The sequence below is a fragment of the Pseudogymnoascus verrucosus genome (assembly GCF_001662655.1).
Source record: "Pseudogymnoascus verrucosus strain UAMH 10579 unplaced genomic scaffold scaffold_1, whole genome shotgun sequence".
In the NCBI taxonomy this organism is placed as follows: Eukaryota; Fungi; Ascomycota; class Leotiomycetes; order Thelebolales; family Thelebolaceae; genus Pseudogymnoascus; species Pseudogymnoascus verrucosus.
Window position 1 is genome coordinate 581828 of NW_017263652.1, and position 17477 is coordinate 599304.

At 48.3% G+C, this 17477-nt stretch overlaps 4 protein-coding genes across 4 annotated transcripts; 1 reads left to right on the forward strand and 3 right to left on the reverse strand.

Annotated features, from left to right (window-relative positions):
* Window positions 1-1996: 1996 nt before the first annotated feature.
* Window positions 1997-5893, reverse strand: VE01_00202 (uncharacterized protein; the record flags this gene model as incomplete). Its single annotated transcript, XM_018269734.2, has 6 exons — window positions 1997-4149; window positions 4199-4355; window positions 4511-4739; window positions 4800-5090; window positions 5248-5491; window positions 5541-5893. 6 exons carry the CDS (start codon window positions 5891-5893, stop codon window positions 2103-2105), a joined length of 3321 nt encoding a protein of 1106 aa, XP_018135422.1. The 3' UTR covers window positions 1997-2102.
* Window positions 5894-8499: 2606 nt separating this feature from the next.
* Window positions 8500-12495, reverse strand: VE01_00203 (uncharacterized protein; the record flags this gene model as incomplete). Its single annotated transcript, XM_018269735.2, has 2 exons — window positions 10411-12495; window positions 8500-9556 (listed from the first exon to the last, which is right to left on the reverse strand). The coding sequence occupies exons 1-2, from the start codon at window positions 12465-12467 to the stop codon at window positions 8500-8502; spliced, it is 3114 nt and encodes a 1037-aa protein (XP_018135421.1). The 5' UTR covers window positions 12468-12495.
* Window positions 12496-14459: 1964 nt separating this feature from the next.
* Window positions 14460-15515, forward strand: VE01_00204 (uncharacterized protein; the record flags this gene model as incomplete). Its single annotated transcript, XM_018269736.1, has 1 exon — window positions 14460-15515. The coding sequence occupies one exon, from the start codon at window positions 14460-14462 to the stop codon at window positions 15513-15515; it is 1056 nt and encodes a 351-aa protein (XP_018135420.1).
* Window positions 15516-16017: 502 nt separating this feature from the next.
* VE01_00205 (uncharacterized protein) lies at window positions 16018-16616 on the reverse strand (the record flags this gene model as incomplete). The annotated part of the gene is made up of 3 exons (XM_018269737.1): window positions 16018-16191; window positions 16251-16397; window positions 16470-16616. The coding sequence occupies 3 exons, from the start codon at window positions 16614-16616 to the stop codon at window positions 16018-16020; spliced, it is 468 nt and encodes a 155-aa protein (XP_018135419.1).
* Between the last annotated feature and the right edge of the window lie 861 nt (window positions 16617-17477).

Sequence of the window (17477 nt, forward strand, 5' to 3'; positions counted from 1 at the left end):
TCTTCCCTCTGTTGATGAAATTCATGCGTTACTAAATATCCTTAAGGGACTTGAAGCTTGGGCAGACAGAAAGGTTGTGAGGGTTGGTTAACATTTTATCGCAAAATACAGCCCTTATAACGATTAAATAGAAGGAGAGAGCCTTCTATTCATTGAGCAAAACCTTCAAATATCGGCTCCTTGATTATATGCAATGTGGAAAGAGCCTGATGGAAAGCTTTATATTGTCATGGAATACCTTCAGGGAGATACGCTCTAGTTTATGTGGCCAAATCTTCAAGAATCTAACAAAGTCATCATTCTCTCAAAGCTACGAGCCATTTTTAACCAAGTACGCACCCTTTAGTCCTCTGGCTTTTTGGGAGCATCAACAAGAGCCACATGCCACATCATCTATTCTACTCTCTAGCGTACGATCCAAAGATATCTAGCCCCTTTGGAAGTGAGAGTGACTTCGTTCTAGGGCTAATATCAAAATCTCGGCTTAACGCAGAGGACCGCAAAAGGCATTCTTATCTAGCTGATTTCGAAATCAGCCAGATAAGAATGCCTTTTATTGTCGGCTCTTGTTGAGGACGATCGCACATCTACATTTACCCACTCCGATTTACAGATGAAGAATATTCTAGTTAAAGAGATTTCGTCACAGGAGTTTTCGCAGGGAAAGGACTACGATGTGTCAATTGTGGACTAGGGATCAGCGGGGTAGTATCCTCGCTACTAGGAATACGTCGCAGCCTTTTTTGCGTTTACGTGGGATAGTGACTGGTCTAACAGGGTGGCTGATATTATGGACGCCTAGCCTGCAGAAGCAGCAATGATGAAGATGATATACCAGGATCTGTGGCTCTAGAAGCCGGGTCATCATCGAAGTATCATACTCTTAGAAGACCTTAAGATGTCTGCGAGCAGTAGTTCAACTCTGCGGTTGAATACATTTGGGGCATTAGAAGGACGTATGGGCCTATTAAGAATTTCGAGGCACTAATGGAAGCTTATATAGAGACTTATCTGATGGTTTCCTCCTTCATTTTGCCTCAAACTCTAATATTCGTTCACGGCTTATCGTACCTTCCTTCTCCCAAGAGTTCTCAGCCGCTAGACGACCCTTCCACTCAACAAAATACTCAATCCTTCCTTTCCGTTCTCGTTTTTTGAGTAACTGCACGCCCAAGTTCCCTTGATAGCTCGCCTCAAAGTCATTAATGAGATCTGAACTGATGTCGTCCCGTTTCTGCCACGTATTATCCCCATCCTGGAAGCCTGCCCACTTCACAAGGTACCAAACCACATTACGTAGTGTCCACTTAGCAAGCAGCGCTTCAACCTGGCAGATCCCTTTAGTGGCGTCGATCGCCACCAGATCGCTTTCCACTCCTTGGCTGCTATAACGCGGCTGCACTGCTGTGTGTTCTTTGTTCCCAGTTGATAGTATGTTTCCGTGAGCTTCTGCAATAACCCAGCAACCCACGTCGCAACAGAAGCGCCTTGAGGAGTTCCTAGATCGGGTAGATAGCCTTTACAAGGGTAATCATTATTAGTGCCTAAAGGTGAGGTCATACTATAATCAATGTTGCTTATGAACTTATTATACTTGCTACGAAGTGGTAGTGGATTTAATAACTCCATATGGCCCGAAGTTATGGTGGCTACTACAACCAAGGGGAAAAGGGTGGAGAACTTCATGTTAGAAAGCTAGCGACAACTAGCTTTAATATCAAACTGTAGAAGAAGTTAGAAAATATAAACATCAATAATACAGTAGAAGGCGAATTAGGTGTCGCTATTTTTTTTAGTAGTTCTTTTTAACAGGGTCCATTTCTAGACACTTGCGGCTATGCAACCCTGCCTGCTTGTACCCTAGAGGTACTGCTGCTAGTTGTCATTGAAGAGCGGCGCTGATTCTTACTGATCGATGCTTCGTAGCACACCGTCTAATGACCTAACCTTACTGTACGGAATCGTTACTTTATAAGTATAGCTAGTGCGGCTAGTGGTGGTATATGGTGCTAAGTCGCTTTTATTAATTTACTATTTCTCGTACCATGCTTGCACTACTCGGTCCATTTGCAATGGTTCTCTATCTTCTAATTAATGCAGCATTAAACGCCTGGCTCTACATTCTCCATCTGCCACTCATTCAAAGTTTCAAGGGAAGTCTCTGTGTTAGGATGATGACGGCCAAGGACCCGTTCTTCCAGCTGAAAGCATATCTCCATCAGTGAAATAGCCTCATTATTTCGGCTTTGGGACTTTAGCGTAAACGCAAGGTTAGACATGGCTATTAGCGTGTCAGGGTGTTCATGCCCAAGCACTCGTTGTCTCGTCTCCATTACTCGCACCTCCATATCTTCGGCCTCCTTCCACTGCATTTGACTGTACAAAGTAGAGGCTAGGTTGGCCATACTAGTAAGTGTGTCCTTGTGCTCTACCCCAAGCACCTTCTTCCTCTCTTCTAAAGTTCGTTGGTGCATGGCCTTAGCCTCGTCGTACTTGCCCTGGCTATTGAGCACTGAAGCGAGGTTGTTCATGCTCATAAGTGTAGAAGGGTGCTTCTGACCGAGCACTTCTGTACTAAGCTGGAGCTCCTCTCGGTGCATGGCCTCACCCTCGTTGTACTTGCCCTGGCTATGGAGCGCTGTAGCAAGGTTTTTCATGCTCTTGAGCGTGGAGGGGTGCTTCTGGCCGAGCACTTCTGTACTGAGCTGGAACCCCTCTCGTAACATGGCCTCAGCCTTATTGTACTTGCCCTGGCTATAGAGCACTGAAGCGAGGTTGTTCATGGTCATGAGCGTAGAGGGGTGCTTCTGGCCGAGCACTTTTGTCCTGAGCTGGAGCCCCTCTCGGTGCATGGCCTCAGCCTCGTCGTACTTGCCCTGGCTATCGAGTACTAAGGCAAGCATCCCGATACTTTCAAAGATTCTCGTGTTATCATCCTGTAGAAGATGTTGACGAGTAGTAAGAGATTCCTGGCTTTCTGCCTTCGCAATTTCATAACGACCCTGAAGCCAGTTGTACCAAGCCATATTATACAAGAGGGATGCACGCTCAAGCATAGATTGGTTTGACTCTAGCTCATACTTGAGCACTTTAATAGCATGTGGTGACAAAGCTTCACACGTCTTCCAGTTTCCATAGTCTCCACCTGGAAAAGCTTTTGCCACCACTTCGATTGCCTCTCTCCGCCATCTTTCGCTGTCCCCAGATCGCTCTAGCCACTGCCGTGTTGCGAGTTGCACAAGCCTGTGCATCTCAAAGGCCTTACCTCCATTCTTAATAGTGATCAAAGAAAACTCATCTAAAGGGGCTAGAGCGTCTTCGAAATCGAGGGGAGTGTGGTATTGGGCGCAAAGGAGGAATTCGGGAATCCCTTGGCGATCGAGCATAGCCATGAGGGACAAAAGCTCTGCAGCTTGTGGCTTGCTCCGCTTAATCTGGTCGAAGGAGATTTGCCAGGTCCGGATCACAGAATTATGAACGCCAGGAGCCCGTCTTAGATCCCCAGATTCTTCGTCAAGTAGCCTGGTTTGACTTTGTTCGTTTTGACGATAGAGCATCAAGTACTTAGACACACTCATCCGAATGGCTTTCGCGCTAATATATGAAGCGGCTTGAGTAATTGCTAGTGGTAGATAGTCCAGCTCTTTAACAAGCTCGGCACGATCAGAGCTAGTAGATATACCTTCAGGGATATTAATGCGAAGTAACTGGTCGGCTTCCTCCAGCTCCATCAAATTGACCAAAATGACGCTCGTGTATCCAGTACTGAGCCAAGATGCTGCTCTTCGGTCTCGTGTGGTAAGGAGTACTGATCCAGTTATAGTCAGTGGGATGTAACTCGATAACGGAAAGGCAGTGTCATTCCATTTTTGAGATCCCTCCCCTTGCGTCTGTTGAAACATGTCGATATCGTCAGCATTATCGAGAATGATAAGCCAGCGGCCATTATCGATGTTGCTCAACCATCTTAAGACTAGGCCCAACACGTCCGTCTTTGGGTCATCTGCACCTGGTAGTTCAAGTTCAGTAGCGATGGATCTGTAAGCTTGTTCGAATCGCTCGGCGGTACTTGCATACACCCAGAAGACCCATACTTGAGGGTCCCTCACTCTCAGCCGATACGAGAATTCAATTGCAATTTGTGATTTGCTATGTTCTTGTTAGGTACTAGGATATGGAGGGTGGAACCGAGTCATACCCTACCCCACCTAAACCCACAAGGACTGTCCGATTATGGGAGTTAGATTGACAGAACCGCAATTCTAGAGCTGCAAGAGCATCTTGTCTCCCAACGAACTTTGTATCCCTATCGAATGGAACGGTTGATCGTGGGGGTTTCTTTCTCGACGCAGGCGCTAAATGCCATTCGAGTGAGTTAGCATTGACTTCAAGATTGACAGAAACGAGAAGGGGTATAGTATCATATTATTGGAACGTCTAGAAAAGGCCTCAGTTCTCTATCAAAAATCACAAATACGAGATCAGTTAAGAACAATCTAGAGCTACGTACAAAATCGGTCCAGAACAATTTTCCTAGCATCTTGTTCAAATTCCTTCAAATAACCAACCGCAGCCTTGTATGCTTCGGCATTGCGATTGTCGAACTTGACAATTTGAGAATGGTCTGCATCAACTGGAATCTTTATCTCGGTGCTGTCGGGAAGTTCGAGAAGAGCCGAGCTAGACTCGACAGCGGTCATATATTCTCCTGTTCGGCCCCATTTGTTTGTCTTGGGGTTCTAGGAGACAATGTCAGCTATTTTAATCCTTCCTTGATCGAGCTATCAAAAACATCTCACCAGCTGCAGTCGTCTTGTCTGTTGCCCCTCGTAAAAGCTGACAATCTTCCGATCACGGATCAGATTCTTAAAGTCCGTGAGCTGATATAATAACAGATTAGACTTTAGTTTAATCTGCTCAAGCAACTCTATCCTCGGGTGCTGATCCTTTCCTGCTACCATACGTTGGATATCGTCGATAACGAGTCCTTTGTGTAGGGCACCGAAGAATAATATGCCGTATGTTGCTTTATACAAAGCGGCAATTGTTGCATTGTCGCGTTCATCTGTCTGCACCGCTTTTACAAGGCACTGATATAATTAGTATAAAGTGTTCTATTAGTCGGTCCTTAACAATCCGCTGCTAGACTCACATGACCTAGTATGATTCCTCCAAAGCTATGTGCAATAAAAAAGAGCGGTCTCTCTCGAAGCTAGAAGACGACATTATTAGCTAATTCCACCTTACTCTCGCGATGCACCTTGCCTCTCGTGTATGCCGGATCCTCTTAATAGCTTCTAAGAACTCTCGTCCATAATCCATAATAGTATTTATGCCATGACTCGAGAGTTTTGAATTATAGCCGTAAATCATTGTTCGGCAGTGCGGCAGATCTTTCGAGAGGAAGTCGCGGAGCCACATGCGCCCGAGGTTTCCCTTTCCCTTCCACGAGCCATATGCATGTCCGTTGAGGCCCGTGATAGCGATTATACTACGTGGTAGATTAGACATATATTCCCTAGGGAGGAAATATTACCTACTCAGCGGTAGCTGGCGAGCCTGGTTCTAGTGCGTATAGCTGGGTGAACCCAAAGAAGTGTTGGTCGAAATTTATGTCTATGTCGCCCATCTCTACCTGGCAGTCGCCTAACGGGTTGACCATCAGCTCCGACAGGAATGCAGGCACTCCGCCGTGGAACTCGACTAGCGCGACTTTTTCGTCATTGTCGTTGCAGGAGGGCACAATAGCTGTATTGGGGGTCACCTTCGACGGTTCGTCCTTCTCTAGGTTGTCGTTGATGGCAGCCTTCAACGCTTGGTTGAGCTCGTCGTCAGGCAGAGAGGCTGGGAGACCGGTTACCCGGAAAACAGTACCCTTCTTTCTGGACGCCATCTCGGTTCATCGTCGAGCGGAGCCTTCACCAGAGCTTTGAGCGTCAGATGGGCGGAGGGTTGGTTGCACCTGGAAGGGGAGGCAGAAGGAGGGCAGCTAAGGCTAACAAGGCTTAGTACAGTAAACCCTCAGCCGCACATGGGCGATTAAGGGTGGGACTCCGGCCCGCACCGCTGTGGATTCGTAGTGCGCATTATCTGCTATGGCAATTGTGCACGTCTGTAGTGGACGACGTAACCATCGTATCCAACTGTTCGCTTCGCTACAGTCTGAATAACTCAGGTTGCTGGAGAATTTTGTAGAGGGTCTCGGGGAAGCCCATAGAATCCTGTCGAAGCTCTGTCTAAGCCGCCGATTCTACCTCTCTTAGTACATACCTCTAGCAGTACCTCCTAGTACATGTATCTATAAAGCTACAACAAGCTATAGGCCTACCCTACAGTCTTACAAATAAAGTTAACTAAAAATCCCATAATACCTAATTCGCCTTCTACTATAGTAGTAGTGCATTTTAAACTATAAGTAGGGAAAAGCTTATATTAGCTTCTACTAGTTATAATTATAGGCTATAGATAAGGTGTTGTTAGCATAGAAGCTACTTTTAAATACTTCTTATAAGGACATAGGGAATACAGCTCTCTATAGGTGCAATATAAGTGTAAGTTAGAGGTAATTGTTATAGGCATAGTAGGAGGCCCTACCTTAGGGGTAACGTGTTAACGTGTAACGCTAGGTCTTAAACTATAAGACTTATAGAGGTTTTATTACGTTAGTTTACTTAATAGAGGAGGTAGGGGATTAGACACAAAGGCTTTTATAAAACATATTATAGTATATAACAAAATACTATATTAAGTTAAGTATAAAGCTCCTATCTAAGACTAACTATTTACTTATATAGTAGCGTTATACTAAAGGGAATAGTTAGAATAGTAAACTCCTTTGCTATTCTTACTATTCCTACTATTCTATTATATAGGGTTCTAATAAGGAGGTGCCTATAAATAGTCTAGTACCTGCTCTATCTAGTACTTAGTAATAGTTAGGTACCTAGAAAGAGTTAGGTGCCTACTCTATCTAGTACCTATAGAAGTAGGTGCTTACGAAAACTCTATTACCTAATGTTAACCCTACCTTAAGGGTAGTTAACTTACTAATATGTTTATTACTACTATAACTAGTGTGTTAGTAAAAGTGCAGCTGTAAATGCTAGCTATAACATTATACTTCTAAGCCTATAATTCATTTCTATAATATACTAGAAGGTGCTAATAGTCTATATATTATAATTATAAGGACATAGGGCACTATATTATAAGAAGTTATATATAGGAGTGTAAGTTAGATAGAAGTTAGTGCAATCCTATAGGTCTACTATAAAGGATATAAAAAAGATAAAGGTATAACCCTATATAGCTGTTCCTTTAAAATACCTAAAACTACTCTAACTTAGCTAGCTCCTTATTTACCTAAGGCTTCCTTACGTTATGTGCCTAAGGCTGTTAGTTGTAACTAACCTATAACGGCCCTAAGTCTTAATAGTGCTACGTGACAGCTATAACTACCCTAAGTAAGGAGGCATCCTTATAATAATAACCCTTACTTAAAATGTAGATAATTATAAATATTACCCTTTTCTTTACTAGAATAACTCTATCTATTACCTAACTTAGGGTTACTCTCTAATATAAAAACAGAGAAGCTATTATAGTAAATAAATTTAACGTTTCTATGTTTTATATATCTATAGGTAATTTAGGCTCTATTAACACTCTTCCTCTAAGTAGGATTTGTAAGGGTTTAGTGGAAGCGTGCTACGGCCGCAGGCTCCGGTAACAGAAATGGTATTCAACAGACAAATCTCTAAGCCCCCCCTATAGGGGGCTTAGCTACTCTTATCTACTGCTTCGCAGTCGGGTCCCTGCCGACTCGGCGGCGGGTCGGTGCTACGTGCCATCCTCTTACTGGCTATAGGGCATAGGGCATATGGGTGCATGGGCGCGACTGCCACGGGATGCCTAAGGCACCGGTAACAGAAATGGTATTCAACAGACAAATCTCTAAGCCCCCCCTATAGGGGGCTTAGCTACTCTTATCTACTGCTTCGCAGTCGGGTCCCTGCCGACTCGGCGGCGGGTCGGTGCTACGTGCCATCCTCTTACTGGCTATAGGGCATAGGGCATATGGGTGCATGGGCGCGACTGCCACGGGATGCCTAAGGCACCGGTCCCCTAGTCCCCGGGCCCGCGTCGCCCCCGAGGTGGGCCTCCTGCCGTACCCGTAACAGGATTTATTAGGAATAGTTTAGATTAAGGTATCTTAGGGATAATTAATTATTACTAGTTCCTTTAATAATTAAGCTGTCCTTATAAGGGTTAGGATAGTTATAGATGTAGCTAAGTTATGTTATAGCAGAGGAAGAAAGCTTAGTAAGAATTGAATAAGTTTTGAATACGTGTTGTTGTAGGAGACGCGTTGTTTAGGTGGGGCTATTTATGGGCTACGTCTAATTGGGACCTAGCTTACAGCTCAGTACGAACTTTCAATTCCTCACCAAAACTACAGCACGGGCCTACCTACGCGCCCAACAGTATGACGGACCTTTTTCAAAGGCATGACCGAGCGACAGACTCCTTCTTCCCACCCTCCCCCTTCCACTCCCCCTCCCCCTCCTCCTCCTCCCCCTCATCCTCAGCCCTCCTCAACTCAACCCACCAAGTAGTCCCCCAATTCCTCCTCCTCACCTCCACCACCCTCAGTCCCCCCATCTTCTCAACCTCCTCCAAAATCCCACCCACCTCCCTATTCCACCAACACCCAAACCTCTCCGCGTGACCCGGCGCCAGGGCATCGAGGATATTATTCAACCACCCCCAGTATCCCCTTCCATGCTCTAAGAGTAAGATGCGGCCGTCGGGTGCGAGGTGGTTGGAGAGGTTGAGGAGGAGAGAGGCGGGGGCGGGGGTGGAGCAGAGGCCCATGGTTTGGAGGATTGTGTCGTATTTCTGGGGCGAGGTGGTGAGTGAGGTGGTGGGTGAGGTGGAGGTGGAGGGTGAGGAAGTGGAAGAGGGCGGAGGCGGGAGAGGCAGCGATGCGTCTTGCACAACCCACTGCACGCCCCTAACCCGAGGATGCTCTCTAGAGAACTTCTCCCTCGCCACAGCAATCATCTGGGGCGACTTATCCACCGCCGTGAAACTCGTCACTTTCCCTCCCTCTTCCCCTTCCCCCTCCTCTCCCTTCTTCCCCTTCCCCTCCCCTTTCTTCCCAGTCATCACCCCCCCAAACTCATAAAACCCCATATTCCTCCCCGTCCCAACACTAACCTCACACACCCTCCCCCTTGCCTTCGCCGCCATCTCCTTCCGTAGTTGCAAAAGCCCCATAGACCACTCCATCCACTCCACGTCCCCGTCGAATTCGGTGGCGATGTCGTTGTATCGTTCGGAGACGTCGAGGGGGACGCTGTGGATGGCATTGGGGGAGGAGGAGGAGGTGGCGCGCCGGTAGGTGACGTAGATGTAGCTGCTATACCCGGCTAAGGTGAAGGCAGTTAGGGAGCCGAGGAGGAGGGGGAGGGTGCGGTGGCGGAGGGGGTTGGGTGGTGGTGGTGGGGTGGAGGAGGAAGGTGGCGGTTGTTTGGGGAGGGGTTTTCGGGGGGGACTATGAGGGAGGTTAGTTGGGTTGCTGCGTAATGGGGGTATATGGGAAGTGGGAGGGGTGGGAGGTGGGGGTAGGCGGTTTGGGGAGCTGGTGAAGGAAGGACGGGGGGAGATGGGGAGGGAGCTGGTGCTTGGGAGGGAAGGGGGACGGGGAAGGGGAAGGGGGACAAACCTATAAGGTAAAGGCTTCACCTTCTTCGGGCCACTCGGTTTTGTACCCTTCGCGCGCAGTGGCGCGTTGGTGCTTAGACGGTTTATATATATTTTCGGCGCGCATCGACGACAAGTTGACGGTGTTGTCCTAGCGAGAAACCGGAGGAGGGGCGCGGTGGGGGCTTTCATCTTAAATAGCCCAGATGGAAGAGTCGGATGGGTGGATGAGGTGCCCCGTGGGACTTGGAGAGCTGGTTTGAAAGGTGCTGGCGAGGTGAGGTGAGGTTGAGATACCGCGGACTCGGGGAATTTTGATGGACAGGGGTGGGGTTTAGCGCGAGGCTGTGGGGGAGGGTGGTTATGACGACGCGAGGCTGTGGTCAGGAACGGGAAATGTGATAGTTGGCTTAGGAAAAAGCAGATGGACGGACGGGTTTCTACATGGAAATCTGTATCACTTTTAAAAATACTTCGGGTTGTGATTTAAAGATTTTAGGTATTTTTGTATATTGTAGCATGCATTAATCCGTCGCGCAAACAGAAGAAATAAACTCCGGAATGAAACGATAAATCAGTCCTCCTGGAACGTCCCGAATACGAATACAAAAACGCAGTAGCCCTCGTATCCAGAAGCAAACTACAAACACAAACGCCAACACAAAACCCCCGCGCAGATATCCCGAGAAACACAAACGCACTTACTGGAACTCGCACACACTCTCCCCTCTCCTCCTCGTCCAGAGCAAAGCCTTCCTCCTCCGCCTCGACCTACCCCGATCCCTCCCCCTCCCCTCTTCCTTCACGTCACCACCCACCACATCCCGCACCTCCTCCTGTTTCACCTCCCTATCTGTCTGCTTCCCTAACACCTCATCCCAAGGCATCCTAACATCGTGTGCCCTCACCCCCACCTCCTGCACCCACGCCTCGCGAAACACACCCGCTACCCTCTCTATTTCCTCCTGATCCTCCCCCCTGATGCGGTTAATAAAGATCATCGCGTATTCCGAGCGCAACGTCGCATAATCAGTCTCCAAGCTCGTATCCGGGAGCGGATGCGATTGTCCCATCCCATCATCCCCCCCCGCAGAGTCGCCCGACGGCACAGGTTCAGGGCGTACCAAATCCGCAGTCCAAGGCATAACCTGCCTCTCGCCGCGGGATCCGAACGCTGTAATGAACGCTGCTTGTATAAGCCTTGCCAGAGTATATCTCTGCATCGGGTCTTTACTCAACTTCCCATCCTTCCCAAACGCCATGTCCTCCCACTCCTTTCGGAACTGGAGTTGGTCGGCCTCGGACACCCATCCACCGGGTGGAGGATGCAAGGGGTCGTGAGGAGGTTGGACGAGTGGACGATGGGGGTTAGAGAAGAAGTCGATGTGCCAGGGCATGTTGTCTTCCATGCCGCGGGCGCCGACGCGTTTGATCCACGAGGCTTCCATGAGTACTTTCAGCTCGTTCTTGCGCTCGGGGGATTTGAGATGCGACGCTACTTGCCATCTTATGAAGTAGTCGCGGCGAGCTTTTTCGTATTGTTCGTCGGTTAGGCCGTTGGGGGTGTTGCTTCGCAAGCTTGTGGGGGGTGTTGTTGGTGGTGGTGGTTTTGGCGCAGGTGATAGTGCTAGGTCTTGCAGCTGGTCCCAGGTCATGTCGTCCCAAGGCATAGTGCGGCGTGTTTCTGGGTATTCTGGGTACCCGTCGGCCTTTCGGATCCATTCATCTTTTATGTCCTGTCTGAAGGTCTCGAAGTCTCGGATGTTATTACTAACTCCCGGAAGTCCCTCTTCCCATTTCCTCGTGAGGCGGATAATCTCATTCCGAATATCCCACTCCAGGCACCTATCAAATTTTGTATAGTACTCACGCCCCTCATCTGCTACTCCAGTAAAGTCGTCCTCGCCATACGACTCACCACCACCGCCTCGAGCATGCACCCAGAGAGTATCTTTCGTGTCATCGAGACTCCCTGACTCTGCGCCATCGCCAATACGACCTCTGAGAGCAGCTTCAATATCTTCGAGACTCCCCAACCCGGCACCATAGCCCTTAGTAGGGCTTCCAAGAGCGGCGTCCATATCATCGAGATCCCTTAACGTAGCTTCCATATCATCGAGACGCCTAAACGTAGTCTCTGCATTATCGAACCCCCCTAACTCAGCTCCATAGCCCTGAGTACCACCACTGAGAGCGGCTTTCATATCATCGAGAGCCCTTAAGGAAGCTTCCATACCATCGAGACTCATTGACGCAATTCCATAGCCCTGAGTATGCCCGCTAAGAGTGGCTTCCATACGATCGAGACTCCCTAACGCAGCTCCATAGCCCAGGGTACGACCACCAAGAACAGCTTCCATATCATCGAGACTCCCCAACCCAGCACCATCCCCATACACCTCATCCGCCTTTGCCACCGCCTCCTCAACAGACTCGAATCCACTCTTCTCCCTCAGAGACCTCGCATACCCCTCCTTCGTCAACGTGCGATGTAACTTCAGACGCCCGTCGTTATAGCACACAGTACACCACTCCACGCGATCCTCGGGCTCAAATCCAAACTCGGCCTTTGCGAGATTCGTCATGAAGATCTGTCTCTCTCCCTCTCGGCCCACTGCTGCTGGTTCGATGGTCGAGTCCAGGTATTCGAGGTAGCCGTGGTAGGTGAAGAAGCGGTGGGTGTGGGTGCATATGAGGAGGGAGCAGATGCTGCAGGTGGGGTAGTTGGGTTGTAAGCGCTTTACTGTTTGGATGAAGTCCATTGCTGCGGTGAGGGGGCGTTGTTTGTGGGTTTGTATATTGGTGATCAAGATTCGGTGTGTGAGATTCGATATGCGAGATATTGTTCTTGGAGAATGGTTGGGAAACTCGAGGACTAGGATCTGAGACTGCCATCGCTCAAAGCTTTAAAGGATTTCTTGGTTCTTTGGGGGAGGCTGCATGCGTTTAGACAAAGGCTCGAGTCTTAGAAACGGATAGAGAGACATCTGGAATACCACGGTTGAATCAGCTCCCTTTGTTCTTGAGTGACAGGGAAGCACCATATTCTTTGGAGCTCCATTCGACGAATAAGAACAAAGCTGGTGAAGCTCTCGGATTATGCAGATATTGAATCAGTTAGAACAGTTAGAATATCACTGCTGCCTTCACACGTGATAAAGAGAAGCTGTAACAGCACAGACATGTTATCTGATCGAGAGCTTCCATTTCTTCACCGAGCATCGTTGGTGAACAGTCCGCTTCTGCAGACATCACGTATAAAAAGATGGGTTGAGCCATGTCCAAAAGCTTCTGGTCCAGATCACTCGAGAACTCGCATGCCAGCCCTTTTCAGCTCCATCACAACACAACGACATCGCGGCCACCTTGACACACTTCGCACACCACTCAACCGCCACCATGTGTGAGACGCGCTCCCGGTGGTATTCGTTCTGCCAGCACATCATCTACCTCAGATCACGTCACTGTCGGTACCGTGGCACGCGGCACTGTCACCGAACTTCGTCTGAGGAGGTGATAAACGACTTCTGCCCGAGTTGCTGGGAGAGGATGCAGTGAGGGGTTGAAAAGAATGTTGGTAGAGCTGTCTATGCCGCTGGACGGTATGCAGATGTTTGGATAGTATCTCAGAGGTAAGAAAATATATTTATGTTCTATATGTTAGAAATTGACTTGTGATAGTAAATTGTTTTGCCTCGTCTCGCTTCTCTTAACGAAAAGGGGGCTTGTATGCCACCAACAAATGTAAAAATATACCTCCCCCTCATGATTTGTTAAACTAACGTATTCAAGATGTTGTGTCCAATCTCATGCACATAACTTCTTCCTGTATATTCAAATTATATATGCCAGACTATAAAAAAGAGGGGGATTGGTTGTAAAAAACTGCAAAAGACTTATCAAATCTCGTCGTTTATGAGATTTGATAAAGAGAAAATCACTTAATTTTACTTTTTGATGTTTGTGATAAGAATATTTATTTATTTGTTATTTTTTGTTGTCGTTTGATTGCTGGGAGTCGAATTCATAACCTCTTTTATTCATTTCCAAGCCCTGGCCAGATTGTCCTGACAGTGGTACTCCCACTGCGCCACTGTGCCGCTTGGTTTGAGGACGGCTTAAGTTAGGTTATGAGGGTGAGGAGGTGGGCGTGGGTTTCCCATGACACCTTGGGGGGTTGCACCCACTGCTGGGGGACAAGGCTGCACTGGACGTATGCCGTGGACGACAACGAAAGGGTCTTTGTCTGTATGGAATGTTATAAGGCTTTCATGAACATTGCAGAGAGTATGAAACTTTCTTTCTCTTCAAAACATACTCTCTTCAAAGCAACGCCACTGCCTTCATAGGACGACCTGAGTATCCAGACAAAGAACTTCTGTCAAGACACATTTCCACGAACAAGCCAGCCTGAAACTCCACCTTTCACAGACTGTTCAGTCCCAGACAATACTATTGTCAAGTCAAAGAGGTCAACATCTTCTTACAATGAACTTCCATTGCATAGATTCAACCTCTAACAACAATGTTTAAGATCCTTGAAACAACCTCCTTTATGCAGAACAGACGCATACAATATCCATCGAGGTATAAGTATGCCGCCGTCGGCCGAGATCATGGCTCAATCAGTTCATCTCATCATTTCATTTCCTCACTGCATCTCAACAGCACAATACTCGATCAAATCACCAAATCACCCCAAAAACAAATCGACAGACAAGATTCCAGCAAGCAAGTTGACCTTCTTGCCCACGATGCCTGCTGCATTTTCATTTGGGATAGAGGTGGAGTACCTCGTGCCTTACCTTTACACCGACGACATAGACCCAGAGCCAAAAGATAGACGCACCATTGACAGAACACCCCCAGGCATCAACGACTTCACTGACCCAAACGGCTACATAATCGACAATGTCGTCTACAACCGTGTGCGCAGGACTCTCCGGGACGTCGGCCTACCAGCAGCGGTGATGCCCGAGCTGCCCGTCGGGCCCCTCCCATCCCAATGGGAGCCGGTAAGGGACGAATCCCTCGTGGAAGACGACGACATGGCAGATCTCTACGGAAGCAACTTTATCCCTCTCGAAATCCGCTCTCCCGTCCTCAACGCCGACAGAGCCAGCTTCCGCTCCGTCAGGTTAGCTATTGACGCTTTAGTATCCAAGCACCGCTTACTTATCACAGACACTTGCGGCTACCACGTCCACGTCGGCCGGGGCAAAGAGGGCTTCAGCCTGCCGGCCCTCAAGAACATCGCTGCCTTCCTCTGGGTCTTCGGGGGCCAGCTCGGCACCTTGCATCCGAAAAATCGCCATAATAACGGCTATGCATCATCGATGCGGAAGAAATCCAATATCTCGCACCACGCAGAGGACCTGTGCGAGGGCATCCGGGAAATTTACGCTGCGAAGACAGCGCGCAGGCTGGTCTACCTGATCCACTGGACATACCCGGACGAGGAGTTCGAGAGCGACGATGTCTTCATCCGCAACATGGCATATAACTTCGTCAACATCGTGCACGCCGAGGGCAAGAATACGATTGAGTTCAGACAGTTCGCCAGCACGACTGATAGCTTGCATGTTAAGATGTGGGCGGAGGTGTGCGTGGGTATCGTTATGGCTTGTGCGGAGAGGAATGAGCTGGAGTTCAGTGCTTTTCTGCTCGATGCTGCTGACAAGGAGGAGAATAGGCCTAAGGAGGTCTTGGATATTGCTCAGCTGCTTAGTAGGATTGGGTTGCGAGACCAGGCGAATTGGGCGCAGCAGCGCTGTGAGGAGCTGGGGTCTCGGAAATGCTCGATCCAGTAAGCGAAAGGTAAGCTTTGTGTGCATGATGGCGCTCAGGGGTGCCGACGAGGGTAAGTTTCAAAAAAGGTAAGTGAGAGCGTTTCTTTTCTGTCGAGATATCATTACCTATAGATCTCTTTTTGTCACAACATCTTTACCTTTAGATTTCCTTCTCTCATCATATCATTACTCATATAACAATATTTTCTCGCAATATCGATATATTTTTTTTTAAAAAAATGTCTTCTCAATTTCCCAACTACCAACAAGTGGCAAGTAATAATTAATCGTGTCGTGTGAACTATAATAATGTAAAGGGGTATCCTTTGCTTCTCGTCCCACCCGCTAAAACCGAACCGTTGAAAAGGTTTCCAACCATTAAAACAAGTGCAAATCCATGCGTGTTATTAAACCCGTTACCATTATCCGTCGCACACAGTGTTTCCTCATATGCAGTCCATGCCCATTACTACCGCATTGCGGTAAACTTCTTGTCAATCTTTCGTCACAGTAGGCCGTGCGATTAGACCACTGCCCTTCCAGTGAACTGCGACCTGTTGTGCCTGTGCTTGAACCAGTAGATGCCAACAGCGACCGACGAGACAAGCCAGAGAAGCATGTTGACCAGATCAACCCAGACAGCGTTCTTCATGCGCTGGATATCCTTGTTGCCCTCCGCATCTTCCTTGATGAACAGCTATAGATTCCGTTAGCACAGTCCCGCGTATCCCCCGACACACCCAGAGGGTATCTCACCTTGCCGAAGATGCCGAACAGCACAATCCAGAAGAACAGCAGCAGCGTGTCCCACACGAACAGTATCGACATTTTCTTCATCGTAACGGGGATCAAGTAGATCAGCGCCGTGATGGCGGAGAAGGTGCCGACGACGATAGCGTATGCCTATGCGACAGATGTCAGAATGCGCCTCGATGCAGTCGAACCGCGGAGGAAGTGAGGTATGAGTGGACTTACCCATCGGCCATCAGTAGAGTGATGCGCCTTCCGCGCAGATGTGATGTCGACACCATAGAGACCGCAGACGGTGAGCGCGAGGACGAACTGGAAGAAGCGCACGACGCCGAAGGCGAGGTAAGTCATGGGTTCATTGAGGATGGCCATTTTGACTGTGTTGTGTATTATGTCGAGTGGTATGGTATATTATCTTCCCTTTCTTTGATTATCGCAACACTACGGTTTCCGATTTTTACCCCTCACTCAGTATGGCGGGTGGCGGCGTTTATATGTTGATCTCTCAAAACAGAACCCGTGCGGTGCGGTGCTTGGTAGCTTGGTAGCTTGGTAGGTAACACAAAAAAAAAAGGTTAACGCGCGCGGCTATCCAAAACAACGAGCTGTCGTATTATCCAGGGTGTTGATACGAGTCACAGAACGTTGCGATACTCAGTAAATGATTTGATGTAAAGGAATCACAGTGCGACAGAGATTTTCTGGCTACTTGGCGCATTCTATAGTAGTAATACTCGCCTTCTACAGTCTAAAGCTACTTATTTCCCATCAGTGCTTTCCCTGTTTTTTTTTGCCCGTTCTCGACCGCGACGATCGGCTTGGTAGCGTAGGGGTAGAGTCGCTGACGTCACTTCTGTGGACGCGACTGGCAGCTTTGCTTGGAGCTTTATCCGAACGCGTCGGGTCTAGGCTGGACTAGGGTATGTCCGGCCGCTTTTAGTGCAGGGCATCCAGGGCTGGCCGGAGCTAACGGGTGCCGGTTTCCACGGCTCGATGGGAAGCCGTGTTGGTGTTGGATACCATACGGAGCCGTGTTGGAAGTATTCACAATGACAATGATACCAAGAGGTAGCAAGAGCACGATAGAATAGACCTGTAAAATAAGAACTCTATTCACTATAAAATAAAAGATACTCTGCGCAAACTAGGCGTGACGGCGAGATGCGAACGTGACTTTCTAGTGACAGGGGTTCAGAGTACGACGTACGCAAAAATATAGGAGAAATCGATACT